This window comes from Danio rerio, chromosome 2, assembly GCF_049306965.1.
Source record: "Danio rerio strain Tuebingen ecotype United States chromosome 2, GRCz12tu, whole genome shotgun sequence".
Classification (NCBI taxonomy): domain Eukaryota; kingdom Metazoa; phylum Chordata; class Actinopteri; order Cypriniformes; family Danionidae; genus Danio; species Danio rerio.
Genome location: NC_133177.1, coordinates 27075968 through 27090453, shown reverse-complemented (window position 1 = coordinate 27090453; position 14486 = coordinate 27075968). Strand labels below are relative to the sequence as shown.

The following is a 14486-nucleotide window of genomic DNA, read 5'->3' as shown; positions in this document are numbered from 1 at the left end:
TGTTCCATAGCTGTTTGACTTTCTTTCCTCCAGTGAACACAAAAGAAGTTACTTTAAAGAATGTTGGACGCCAGTACCATTGACTTCAATAGTGTTTTTTTCCTGCTAAAGATGCCAATGGGTACTGGTTTATTCATTCTTCAAAATCTCTTTTTTTGTGTCCAACAGAATAAATAAACTCGGTAACACTTTAGTTCAAGTCACAATTCATGTTTTTAACAGATAATTAGTAGTTAATAATCTAGTAGTGTTAGGTAATGGTTTGTTAATACTGTGAATTGTGACCTAAACTAAAGTGTTACCTGAAACTCAAACAGATTTGAAACCACATGAGGATAAGTGGTGAGTAAATTGAAAATTTAGGGTGAACTATCCCTTTAATGCATACAAAAGTTAAAGATAATTTACAAAATGCAGTTAACATATGTATGCAAGTTTAAAAATGAAGATCAAATTAAATAAAGATTACAAATAAAGGTCTTACATTTTATTTTCAAAAGCAAAACTCATTCATAACGAAACATGATTGATTATAATAACCAATAATCATTTAAACTAAGCCTTAATTGATCTGTTTAAATGAATCCAACAAGTGAATCACTGCGATTTATTTAGCTCAAGAATAATTAAAGATTTTTTTGTGCAACAACCTGTGTTTCCTGTGTGAATTAGATGACAAGAGACATCTCAAGAAAGACTGGAGAGAATCTGCCTCTTATCCAGAATACAAACAGAAGTACACATCTTCTCCCATCACCAGTGTGAAAGACAGATCTGCCCTTTACCTCTTAAAGGTCGCAGCTGCAGACTCTTCAGGATCCATCGAGCAGCAAGTGAGTGTTCATGCATCTGTTAAATCACTCACAGCACAGGCATCTGTAAGTTCAAGTGCTCAGACTGGATCACACACATCCATGCAATGCTGTGAAGTCTGACACATGCTCATTTTACAGTACAAACCTGTCATTGGCTAATATTTCCCTCAGTCAAATAATTATGCATCTTCCACAGGGCAGTGTGGTCCACGAGCGATTCAACTCAAGTGGAACGACAAAAAAAGGAAGCAAGGTATGTCAACTTTAAAAGTTGAAATCATAATGTGACTCTGTTTTGTGGCTAATGACTAATACGGTGATGTATTACTAAAAAGACTCACATGTGATTCTTTTGGTTTTTAAAATTAAAGAATATAAAAACAAAGGAGCATTAGGCAATGCTTTTTAATTATATTTTTATACAAACAGGGAACGCTCTCGAAAACAAAGAGCCCACATATGTATAATAAACAATATTCCATGATTTTAGGCCTTAAATATTGGGAAAGAACAATACAAACAAATAATTCAATCAAAAGCTGTAATTATATGTACAGTTGAAGTCAGAATTATTAGCCCACCTTTGATTTTTTCTTTCTTTTTTAAACATTTTCCTAAAGATGTTTAACAGAGTGAGGACATTTTCACAGAAATTTTGACAAAATTAATGTCAAAATTATTAACCCCTTCAAGCTATATATTTTTTTCTAAAGTCTACAGAACAAACCATCATTATATAATACCTTGCATAACTACCCCAAACTGCCTAGTTAATCTAGTTAAGCCTTTAAATGTCACTATAAGCTGTCTTGAAAAATATCTAGTCAAATATTATTTACTGTCATCATGGCAAATATAAAACAAATCAGTTATTAGAAATGAGTTATTAAAACTATTATGATTAGAAATGTGTTGAAGAAATCTTCTTTCTTTTAAACAGAAAATGGGGAAACAATAAACAGGGGGCTAATAATTCAGGGGGGGGGCTAATAATTCTGACTTCAACTGTATATTCACAGTATCTACTAATTGCAAATCTAAAAAACTGATAACAACTTTGAAGTAGTCTTAATCTTTTCCAGAGCTGTATGTTAATAAGTGTTGTGCTATAGTGACTGAAAAATAGTAACTAGTTACAGTTAAGAGTTACTTCATTCAAAAAGTAACTCAATTATTTTGTAGATTACCTACAATAAAAAGTAATGCATTACTGTTAAAAGTCATTTTTGAGTTACTTTTCCAGAACATTTTTAATGCTCCGAATAATGCCCTTATAACGTCACTTCAACGCTGCATGGAGAACATACTGTTGATCAACTTCACAGTTTTAATTAATGTGCATTCTCACAACTAAAACACAAAACATATTTTTAAAAATAAGTTATTTTTAAAAATCTATTTAAGTTCAGCAGCACAAAAATAAAAATATTTCAAGGTAATAAACCAGCTGAATAATATATTCAGAAACAAGAAAAAAGCAAAAACTAAAGCTGCTTCAGCATCAAAAAAAAAGTTGATGTATTTAACCCTAAACATGTTCCTTCACAACTTGAGTGTGAAAACTAGCAACAATATACAACAAACACAAAACCTTGATGAAATAAACACATTAATGTAATCTGAATTATCATTCAGATTCAATTTAATGAAACTCAGCACCAAAAAAACCTGCTATAGACAACAATACATTTTATGCTATTTGAACAAAACAAAAACATAACAGCTGTGTCAACTAAACTAATCAATTTTGTTATACAGATAAAACATGTGTGCTTATTTTTTTGAAACAACAAGCCTAGTAGTATAATAGCCTCTTGGTCTTCCTCGCTCACATCTCCCTCTCTTTCTCTCTCTCGTGCACTCAATCTCTCGGCTTTCGCTTGACTTTTGTCCAGTCTACCGCCTCATACACAAGGGGGTAGCATTCACTATTCCCACAATGCGTTGCAGCTGAAAACAGGAAGATGTAGGCTAGACTGCAGCCAAAATTAATGAACTTACCATGTAACAGACAAACTCATCCTGTTGTAACAATAACAGATACTATATTTAAAAAGTAATGCTATACATTAATAATACAGTATTAGTTACCAGTAGCTTGTATTGCCCAACACTGGTTAATAAACAATAATATAAAAAGTCATAGTAACAGTGATGTTGTGTTATTACAAAGGATCCTTTATAACTAACAGGATTTGTGATTTGGTGAGAGTGAATTGGTTCATTTAAGTGGTAAATCACAATATCCGCCACAGTATTAAAGCCGAAACATTATTTTTAGTTTCTCAACATCCTCCTATTTCTATCAACCTAACAATTTCAAGTACTGTTATGATAATGCTGCAGTAAGTTGCCCTGGTTTTGTTTCATCTATGTACATACCCTTTGAAACCACTTTTTATAGTGTACATGCATTCCAATTTTGTAATTGTATTTAAAGATGCTGTATTTAATTGGAATGTACTAGAGCACAAGATACCATGACAAGCAAGCAGATTCTACTCAAGCTAAATAACCTATATTCATATACAGGCTTTTGGTCAAAACTTTAATAAATAGTTCTATATTAGAGACAATGTGTGCAATTTATTGTCAGTTTTGCTCATTCCTGTTGGTGTCATTAGTCTGGCAACATACCGCACCTTAAGCATTTGTGGTTGCACTGTAAACTTAAACCCTAAGAATAACTAAACCTTACCATAAATCCATTATCTAACCCCCACCCATAACTTTGCCTTTCCTCTTAAATCTAACAACAGTTTAAACTTGTTAGCACTAAATGTGTATTTTACGGAATAATGTAGCTACACATTACATATTCTTGTAGTTATAGAACAAATCAAATATTGTCCTGTTCTGTCAAGCTCCAAAAATATCTGCAAATGTGAAGCTTTTGTTGTGGTGAATGAATCTTTGAACTAATGAAGCTGAAAATCATCATAAATGAAGTCAAACCTGAATAGGTGTGCAGTGAACTAACTCAACTATCCCCAGCTAAACACGGAAAAAGGTAAAGTATTTCAGCTTAATCATACTAACATTTTAACAATGTTTCAATTTATTAAATCATTGCATTGTGGAGAGTAACGTGAGCCTTCATACTTCTTTGCCCCCAAGATGGCAGAAGTAGCCAAACAGAAAAAAGCTACAGAAGCAGTCTGTGGAGATGAGGATTTCCCTCCACCTCCACCTCCTCTTCCAAGACCTCAGGTTCTGGAGTCACTTCAAAAAGATCTAAGCCAGAACTTCCTCCCCGTACCACCTCCAAAAGAAACCTTCTCAGAGATCTACCAACAACGACAAAAAAGTGAACTGAAGCGCCTTTTTAAACACATCCACCCTGAACTGAAGATGACTGTTGATGACGTTGTAGATGACGAACTAATTGATGCAATAAATCCTCAAGCAGCAGATGCAGCATATCAGGGAGAAGTCCAATCCATGCGGTGGATCTTTGAGAACTGGACTCTTGATAATATTGGAGACCCACATGAAACTAAAAAACTACTCTGTGAGGAAAATCCTCAAGGTGGGGATGTGAAGGGCAAATCCTCTTTGTTTGAGCATTCAACATTCGACAGTCAGCATGCAGCAGGTGCCGAGAGAGCAGGTGTAGTCAGAGGAGATGTTCGCACAGCCACCTGGTTGTTTGAAACACAGCCTCTAGATTCAATCAGCAAGTCAAAGATAGAGGATGAGGAAATTGTGGAGGTCGTCTTGAAGGAACCTGTTCAGAAGGGTGATGTGACCGGCGCACGTCGTCTGTTTGAAACCAAACCACTGGATTCTTTAGGTCGCTGCTGCTCTGTCGAAGACCAACATTTCCTAACATTAAAATCAGAACTCCAAGAGAACAAAGGAGATGTGAAGAAAACAGTCAAACTTTTTCAAGCAGATCCCTGTTGTGCGCTTAGGGATAGCAATGGTAAAATCCATGAAATCAAATCAATCTGCAGAGAAGAAATCATGAGCAGTGACTTTAAAACTGCACGTTGGCTTTTTGAAACTCAACCCTTAGATCACATTAATGAAGGAGCTCATGTTCAGATAATTCGAGGGATATCTCTTGAAGAAGCTCAGAGAGGCGGTGTTGATAAGAAAAAGTGGATGTTTGAGACGCAGCCGCTTGATGCAATTCACGAAGGTGTTGTGGAAGAGCAAAAGTTTCAAGGAACAGCAGTGGAGGGTTTCTCTGGAGCAGCAGATGTTCATAACAAACTACAGCTGTTTGAAAACCAGCCCCTGTCATCCCTTAAAGGAGATTCTGAGGGTGACGTTTTAGAGAAGGAGGCAATTGTTGGAGGAAATGTTGGATCCACCCTATGGCTTTTTGAGACTCAGCCCATGGACACTCTGAAAGATAGCTACGAGGTGGGACGTCTCCAGAAGGTTATGGTATCAAGTGATGAAAAAGGAGAAGTTCAAGACAAAAGGATGCAGTTTGAGAAGTCCACTGCTGGTAAAACAGCAGGTGACAGTGGAAACAAAGTTCAAAATGATGAGAAAGGAGATGTGAAAACTTTCAAAAGCCTTTTTGAGACATTACCTCTTAATGTTTCCGAGAAAGCACAAAGTCAAATTCATGACATTACATCTGGGGATGTCAAAGGCCACTGCTCACTGTTCGAAACAACACCACTGTATGCGATTAAAGACTGTGCTGGAAAATTCCACGAAGTTACCACTGTCAGTAGAGAAGAATGCATTAAAGGCAATGTACAGAATTACAAATGGATGTTTGAGACGAGACCCTTAGACCAATTTGAAGAAGGTAGCGGAAAAGTAGAACTCATCAAGGGCATTACAAGGCAAGAAGACATGACAGATGACACGAGGACAGCCAAATGGATGTTTGAAACACAGCCTTTGGATTGCATGAGTTTAAATAGTAGGACAGATGTAGACTCGACACAGAAAGAATTTAAAAAGAGTAATGTGAAAACATGCAAATGGCTGTTTGAGACAAAACCAATGGACATGTTGTATGAAAAATCAGAAGGGAAGCAGGATGTAGAACCAGTACCGAAAGCTGATGTGAAGTCACACACTTGGCTTTTTGAAACACAACCACTGGATAACATTAAAGACAAGGAGAACCTTGGTTTGAAACTGTGCAGCACTGTGCAGGAAGACGTAAAGAGTGATGTGAATGTGAAGACAGTGAAACACCTGTTTGAAACTGAGCCTTTAGACAGAATCACAGATCAAGCCGATTCTGGCCAAAACGTAAGGTGTGTCAGCCAGGTGGATATGCAGTCTGGAGATGTTTCACGTGTCAAGGAAATCTTTGAATCTAAATCGCTAGGAACTGAGTCTTCCAAATGGTCTGAGGAGCAGAAAAATGAAATTCAGTCAGGATCTGTCCACAAATTCACTTGGTTATTTGAGAATCAGCCTATTGGTGACATTAACGAGAAAGAGGAGAGAATAGTGTCATGCGATGTTGAGGCTGGGGATGTTGGAGGCAAGAAGTTTATTTTTGAAACCCTCTCTCTGGATAAGATTAAAGACAAAGATGAACTACTTGAGCATCCGTCAATGATTATAGAGAAGCCTTTGAGCAGTAGTGTTAATGTGAAATCCAACACAATGCTTTTTGAATCCCAGCCATTGTATGCTATAAGAGACAAGGATGGGCAGTTTCATGAAGTTACCACTGTAATGAAGGAGGAAGTCATGAGAGGAGATGTCAGGGGTGCAAGATGGATGTTTGAAACCAAGCCACTGGATACTATTCAAGCAGACAAGGAAATCTACGTCATCCGTGCAGTTACGCAGGAGGACGTGCACAAAGGAGATGTGAAATCTGCGCGATGGAAGTTTGAGACTCAGCCTCTTGACTCATTTACACCTCACGAAGGGCCCTCTGTGCGTGTTGTTGAAGATATAGGCAATGAAAAGTGTGTGCAACAAAGCAGGCAGCTTTTTGAGACAGAGCAAGCATCCCAAAAGAAGTTTGTGCGAATGGTGAGCGTTACAGATGTTCAACAAGGTGATGTACGTACCTCAACCTGGCTTTTTGAGAATCAGCCTATTGATACTCTAAAAGGTGAACCAGATGAGCAGAACAACTTGACAGCTGTACATAGAGAAGATAACACTAAGGGAGATGTGAAACGCTGCACTTGGTTGTTTGAATCACAGTCCTTAGATAAAATAAAGGACAATAAGCCAACTGAAGAGTTGGTTTCATCAAGGGAAGAAATTCCCAAAGCTGATGTCAAAAGTACAACCTGGTTATTTGAGACCACACCACTTGACAAAATCACTGTTGAAAGTGTGACAGACATACTATACAGACTTTGTCATAATTCCTTCATTCATTCCAGCGGAATCATCATCCAAGCAAATGATTACAAGTATGTAAACATGGCAAAATATCAGATTATGAAGGATGAGGGGCCCAAAGTCCTAAAGGAAGAAGTTGTTGAAGGAAACATCAGGAACCTAATGTTGCAGTTACTGTTCAAACCCAATATTAAACCTATGGTTGTCCTCCTTAAAGAAGACGAACAAGGCAAGATGCACAGTACAGTACTTGAAATCCCATTTCAACAGCCAGGATCTGCAACCAACCCTGAGGCGGAATGCAAGACCCAAGAAGCAGTTAAAATTATTGAGAACTTGCTGGTTCAACAAAAGGAAATCAAGACAGGTTTGGTCATGCAAGAATCTGAAGGTGGGCAGCCAGAAATGACAGTATATTCCCTTCACTGTGAAAGCAGCTTAACTGAGTCGCAAACCATCACGCGAGGAGACGTCAAGTCCACCATTGGCAACCTCCTTGCCACAGTCCACAGCCAGCAGACTAAGCAGTCTTGCAGAATGGAAGAAATCGAGAGGGGGAATGTTAATTTGTATAAAAGCTGCATTGAAAAAGGCGACCTTAAGAGTCTACAGCGAGAACTTTCTGAAGAAGATTTGGTCACGTCTTGTAGAGACCAAATCGAAATTGTTCAAGGTGATGTAAAGGAAGCGATGCGACACCTAAGTCAACAAAGAGAACAAGTTGAAAGAACAATCTTGGATGTTGTACCAGGAGATGTGAAAAATGTCAAAAAGGTTTTCTCTGATGTCTGCACAGACCTGAGCATTGGAAACTGTGTGCCAAGAGAGGAGATAGTCCGAGGTGACATTTTGTCAGCCAAACAGCAACTTGGTGAGGCAGTTAAACAGCAAGTCATGGTCCAGAAGGAGGAAATTGTTTCTGGAGACATTAAGGCAACACTTGAATCCTTGGAGCGAGCTAAACAACAAAGCATGCAGGTGGAGCGTGAAGTCATAAAACCAGGCACCATTTATGATCTGAATGTAGAGGCAGAAGAAATGTGCTCAGAAGAAAATGAAAGTAAATTAGTTAAAGAGGAAATCATTCCTGGGGATATTAAGGCTGCCAAAAGATCCCTTGAGAGGGCAAAGAATCAAAGCATGAAGGTAGAACGAGAACCAATCACACCTGGAAAGCTATATAACCTGAATGAAACATCTCAGTGCCAAAGCAGCACAACAGTGGAGCAGTCTACAACATCCACCTACAGTAACCACCGGATTACTACAACATTTCGAAAGGTTAGTGACATAGAAAAGGATCAGGAATCCATAAAAAGATTGTGTTGTCTGAATGAAGTGGGAGGGGGAGGAAAAAATATATATATTAACACAGAAGATGCCTTAAGAATGGTAGATATTTCAGAGTCAGTACCAGATGTTGTTAAAGGTGATGTAAAGGCTACTATTCAATCTTTAAGAAGTGCTTCAACAGAGCAGAGAAGTGTAGACAGAGAAGAGATTGTTAGAGGTAATATGCAAGAGACACTCCAGTGTCTCAAAAAGTCTAGCATTAATATTTCTAGAGGAGATTACAAAGCAGCAATGTTATATAAACAATCTGGACAGCCTTACACTCAAAGCAAAATTACAAATGACTCAGGGACTAAAGATTGCAAGCAGAGTTTTGATCATATTCCTTCATCTCACACTCAATTGTCTTCTTCGGTTTCAGTGACCAGAAGTGAGCATCCAACCAGCCTGGCACTGAATTCAGAATCTGTTAGCTCCAACGCAGACAATTCAAAGAACTCTAGTGCTTTTACAGGAAAAGATGAACACCCACCACCCATCCTTCCGAAAACTGGTCATCAGGTTAAAGATCAGAAACCAGTAATTCCACCAAAGCCACTGCACATCACTACTAGCTCCCCACCACTATTTACAGAAACATCAAATATGTGTCCAAACTCAACTGTGAGCATTAATGATACACAACAGACTCCAGCAATACCTCTGAAAGTGACTCCCAGCAATAAAATGTTTACACATGAAACAGAAATTGCAAAAACTTCAAACAAAATTAAAGACAAGGAATCCAAAATTCATGAACAAGTTCAAAGGACAAACTTAACTGATCCTACGGATTTTCAGAGGATGCAGTACACTGAACAATGGGTCCAGAATTCCCACATGCAAATTACAGACACTCCATCAGTCAATAAAACAGATTCTTTTAAAAATGGTTCCTTTCCTGGTGATTCAATTGGAATGGAGAAAAATGTGGTTCAGAGAATAAATGCTGCAGAAGAGATCAGGATGTGTTATTCAAAGGATAATGATGAACTAAACAAGGGTTTTAAGGCTGTACTTCAGAATTTTGGAGAAAAGAAGACAACTACAGACACAGGCTCACCTTTCCCGAAGAAAATTAAAGTTGTGCAAAAAGAAAACATTCAGGAACAGGCTAAAACCTCCAATAAAGATGAGTTACACTTCACCAGCAGAGACACCTCTTCAACACCTAACAAACATGAAGTTCCTTCAATTCACAATAATTCTGAGAACAAGGTAGTTTTGAGAGAAAAGAAAGCAAAGAGGGAGACAGAAGATGAGCGCCGACAGAGGCTCTCCATCCACAGAGATGAGATAATGAGGGGCAACGTAAAAGCAGCCATGGAGATCTTTGAAAATCTTATGAGACGAGAAGAACTGAAGGTCATTTTGTCAAAGGTTCAAGAAATAGAGGGGGAGACTTTTGAGGTGGATGTCAGATCTCTCAAGACTTTATTTGAAAATGTGCCTGCTTGGATTACCAATCCAAAAGAAAATACCAAACGCAGACATCGTCCGAGAGTTGCCAAAGAGACGGAGGGCTTAAGAGATGATCTAGAGAGCATATCTTCAGTTGAGGCTGCATTTGAGGACCTAGAAAAAGCAAGTATGGACATTGTCAATTTGAAAGAACAGACATTAGCTAAACTCTTAGACATTGAGGAGGCCATAAAAAAGGCTCTGTACTCTGTCTCAAATTTAAAATCTGAAGCAGACATTGCAGGGTTGTCAGGCCTGTTTAGTGAATCACTGAGTCCTGACAATGTCTCTCCAAGTACTAAAAACATAAGAAAAATTAGCATTGTATCCAGCAAAACAAAGCCTGCTCAATCCAATCAGATGCAGAGTGCTGATAACAGGGCTCTGTATAAAGAAGTGCCACATGTACCTCAAGTTCAAGTGAGCAAGCAATCCTCAAACGTTCCCTCCTCACCTTCGTTTATTTCCATTCATTCTGCCGCAAGAAAACCAGCAGAGTCACCAACTGATAAACCTAAAACAAATGCAGACCAATCTAATGCAGGGAGCAGCTCTTCCCAGAATAGCTCAGCCAGCCACATTTGTAGTCCTCCAAGTCCAAGAAGGAAAGTCAGTGTTCTTGAAGTACAGCGAGTTCCTGAGGTCCCAAGTGGAATCTTTGGCACTAAAACTGTGAGTGAGAAATATGAGGAGACCGACTGCTTTGGGAATACTTACTATTCCTCCAAAAGATCTACATTTGTTACCAGGCAGTCCGAGACTGAATTGTCTTCCTCATATGATGTAGTCACCAGCCCTAGGAGGTCTGAAGGAATGACTTCACCTGTCTTGCAAAGATCTGGCCAGAGCTTCTCCTCAAATTCTCTAAGTAAAGGCAAAGACAGAAAAGTGTTTGTTACTTTTGGTCATCCCAACACTGAAAAGCATTAAGCTGGCAGCATTGTTTTTGTAACTTTTTTTGGATGATGTCTTGTTTATTTCCATATTTTTATTTAAATCAATATATGAATTATTGATCTTAATTTTAATGTGTGTACAATTGAAATGTTATCATGATGCCTTCATTAGGTGCATGTTTTTGTACTGTTGCATTTGTGTTAATGTTAAATATTTATGTTTGTTTCAAAAAACTGTATATTATCTAAAATAAAATAAAAACTTACAAAGCAGTATTTGGCATAATATTTTTTTTGTCAGACATTATATATTGTATCTTTAAAACAGCATGTTAAAACAATTCCGTAGCTATAGAAGATTCTTCATGTTGTCTTCATATTCCATGTATGTTTACATTGTCATCATAGTTCCTGTCACCTGCTAAAGAGATGTGCTCTGCCTGCCTGATGCCAGTTTACCCAATGGAGAAAATGGTGGCAGATAAGCTAATCCTACATATGAACTGTTTCTGCTGCAAATACTGTAATAAAAAGCTAAGGTGAGAGAGGTTGCAATCATCTATTTTAGATTCGAAAATAAATTTTCAAGATATTATAATACAAATCAGTAATGAAAACACTGGACGATTTTACCACACCTGTAAATCAAACCATGCTGAAAAAAAGGTTGTTGGGTTTCAATGGTTCCTAATTAAAATTAATCAACTTTTAGCAGTAATTTATTTTTATTATTTTTTTTAATAGTGATTTTGGACAAATTGAATTTGGATTTAATGGTTTAACCAGCCACCAATAGAAGGTAACAAATTACCAGAAAGAAACCTGCAGGCACCAATATCCCATTAAAACCATTACAAATTCTATGAGGTTTTGTTTTTTTCAGCAAGCTAATGACAACATAAATTAAATTGTGTTAAATTATATGATCAACTGCAACCAATAAAATCAAATAATTAATATTGACTATGAAATTGATTTGATTTGAATAAAAAATAAGAATCATTCACACTTGATTCCCTGGAATTTTAAAATATCAATACATACTTTAACATTGAATCCTCACTAGTATACTATTATCCATTACAGCATTCACAATTGCTCTGCTCTGTATGGAGAATTCTACTGCTCATCACATTACCAGCAGCTGTTTAAAAAAAAGGGCAACTATGATGAGGGCTTCGGCCACAGACAACACAAAGACCGCTGGCTTGTTAAAACAGAGGAGCCTGAACTAACTAACAAGTCCAGCTCAGCACGGAAAGTACAGCCTCCATGTGTTGATGGAGTTTTACCTTCACACCAGAGACACAGAGATGATAAATTCAGCAGTAAAGAAAACAACACCAAGCTTAGAATCAGCTGGCCACCAGAAAACAAGAAGACCAGACACAGCCCTATTTCGCAAAGTTCTTCATCAGTCTCAAAACGGACAACAGATTGGTCGAATCATGGTTTTTCTTCTGCACAAAACTCCAGAAATGCTCTTGAAAAGAAAAGGTTTAATTCTAGGCTGGATGAGGTGGATAAATCAGTTCAGATGTCAACTCGGGTTTATGAGAAGACTGATAAAATGAAAGGAGTCAAAACACTTCATAAAGAGCCTGTTTATACAAAACCAGCACATAAGGCTGCAAATATATCCGGAGTGCAAAATAAAGTTTCAAAAGAAGAGACAGTATCAAGAAGACATGATTCTTTGAAAGGACACGGATTGGCTGAAGATAGAAGTCTTAATAACCCAACAAAAATAAAGAAGGCTGTTCGGTTTGCCTCAACAGATGAGAAAAACAACACAGAGTTCAGTACAGAAGAAGCTAAAAAGTCTACTGAGGTTGTTGTTGAACCTGTCATTGTAACAACAATGTTTAATTCAGAAACAGAAATGGAAGAATCACCTGAAGAATCTTTAATAGACACAATGCAAGATTTACACAGCAGTGATTCTGTCAAACATCCTAAATCCACAGATGGACAAATTCAAGATCCTTTTCTTCAGGCTGCAGAAATGCAGGGAAGTGTCGTGTCTGTGTCTGATGACGCACATTTCAGTGAGATGAAAACAATCCCAAATCCTAATGAACTGCAGGTAAATGATTTGACAGAATTTGAATCAAGTGATGAATCATGTGCACAGGTTTCAGAAATTAAGGACAAGGTTGTTATTGAGACTAATGCCAACGTAGAATCTGCCAATAATGTAGAATCCTTAGAGATTCGACATGAATCTAAAAACCTTGATTTGTTTAATATGCCTCCAAAACCTGATGATAAAAGCAACAAAAAGGTTGCTGACAAAAAGGCCACGGATAAAGGAAATAAAGGATCTTGGTCTAAAGGTAAAAGCCCTCTTTCCAAACTCTTCCCAGTTGGTTCAAGTAAGAAAGAGAACAAAAGTGAGGCAAAAACAGAAAGTAAAAGAGCAGATGTCAAACCAAGAAATCTACTGAGCAGACTATTCTCAGCCACTGAAGCGGAGTCAGAAATTAAAAAAGCACCAGAAACCAAAACATGTGAGAAGGAGCCAAAGAAAATTGGAGGGAAAGACAATGGAAGGTCAGGATTAGAAGACCACATTTCTGTTTCTCTAGTTGAAACCACCTCGCAAAGTACACCTGAGGAATCTATAAAACCTACACAAAATGTATTAAATGATGCTCCTGAAGAATTGAATCCAATTGAGAGCTGCGAAAATCCAATTTTACTGCCTAAAGGAAGCTCTGCTGAAGAGACCGCATCATCATTCAACCTTGGTCTGACTGAACAGCTCGAGCCTGCTTCTGGTGTTCTTGGAGAGATTAATCCCTCACAGGAGAACATTCATCTAGATATTTTCTCTCAAGATAACTCTCCAACAGTTCTCCAGGAGAACCTCAACTCTTCATTGCCTAAAAATGAAGAGCAACCTGGTTTTCTTGATACACCAGATCCATTTACATCTCAAGCTACAGGCCCTAAAACAGATATCATGGCTTTTGCAGATTCAGACCCACTTGATTTTACAAACACCGGCACATTTGCAGACATAGTGAATGTTGAAACACCACCAGTTGATAAAGGGAGCTCTTTTAATCAAGCAGACCCATTTGAAGGTCAAGATGAAGATTTAACACTACAACCTTCTGAGAATGAAAATACCCTAGATATATTTGGTGCATCAGAGCCTAAATCTGAGGTAAACTCTTATGATTTTACAAACACAATGACTGAAGGCAGTAAAAAGGAACCCACTGATGATCCATTTGGTATAAACAGTGCACCAGCGCAAGCAATGGACATTTTTGGTGGAGAAAACATGCTTACAGTCTCAGATCAAACGTCGGCAAGTGATATCTTTGATATAATGACAAACAGCGAGAGTCAAAGTCAAAGCCCTTTTGAGGGAGCTACAGATGCTCAACAGGCACCCAGTGGACTTTTTGACTTGATAACTTCTGAAGGTGACCCATCAACACTTTCAGCATCTTCAAATGCCCTCGAACAGAAAAGCTCCGACCCCGGTGAGGAAAATCTCAATCAAAGTGAGGTTGCTAATGTTTTTGATAGTAAAAACAACCTGTCAGCATCAACTAAGCTTGATCAAAATCTTTCTGACCTAGGAGTAATCCAGTCGTCTCAACTGGAGGCTTTTGATTTCTTTAGCTCTGATCCAGATTCATCCACAGCCATGTTCAGTGTCGATCCATTCTCTAATGAT

General features: G+C 37.9%; 1 protein-coding gene across 6 annotated transcripts in view; it reads left to right on the top strand.

The window, feature by feature from the left end:
* Nucleotides 1–11066, top strand: part of xirp1 (xin actin binding repeat containing 1) — a 28155-nt gene extending 17089 nt beyond the window's left edge. For 2 of the 6 annotated variants that reach the window (XM_073916477.1, XM_073916484.1), the window contains 4 exons: nt 673–833; nt 1012–1068; nt 3933–8384; nt 8818–11066. In XM_073916477.1, the coding sequence (XP_073772578.1) occupies nt 673–833; nt 1012–1068; nt 3933–8384; nt 8818–8820 (4673 nt within the window). In that variant the 3' untranslated portion in view covers nt 8821–11066. Of the gene's footprint in view, nt 1–672; nt 834–1011; nt 1277–1793 lie in introns of those variants that run through there. The other 4 variants (XM_021480063.3, XM_009298510.3, XM_073916473.1 and 1 more) reach the window with 3 other exon arrangements.
* The last annotated feature ends 3420 nt before the right edge of the window (nt 11067–14486 follow it).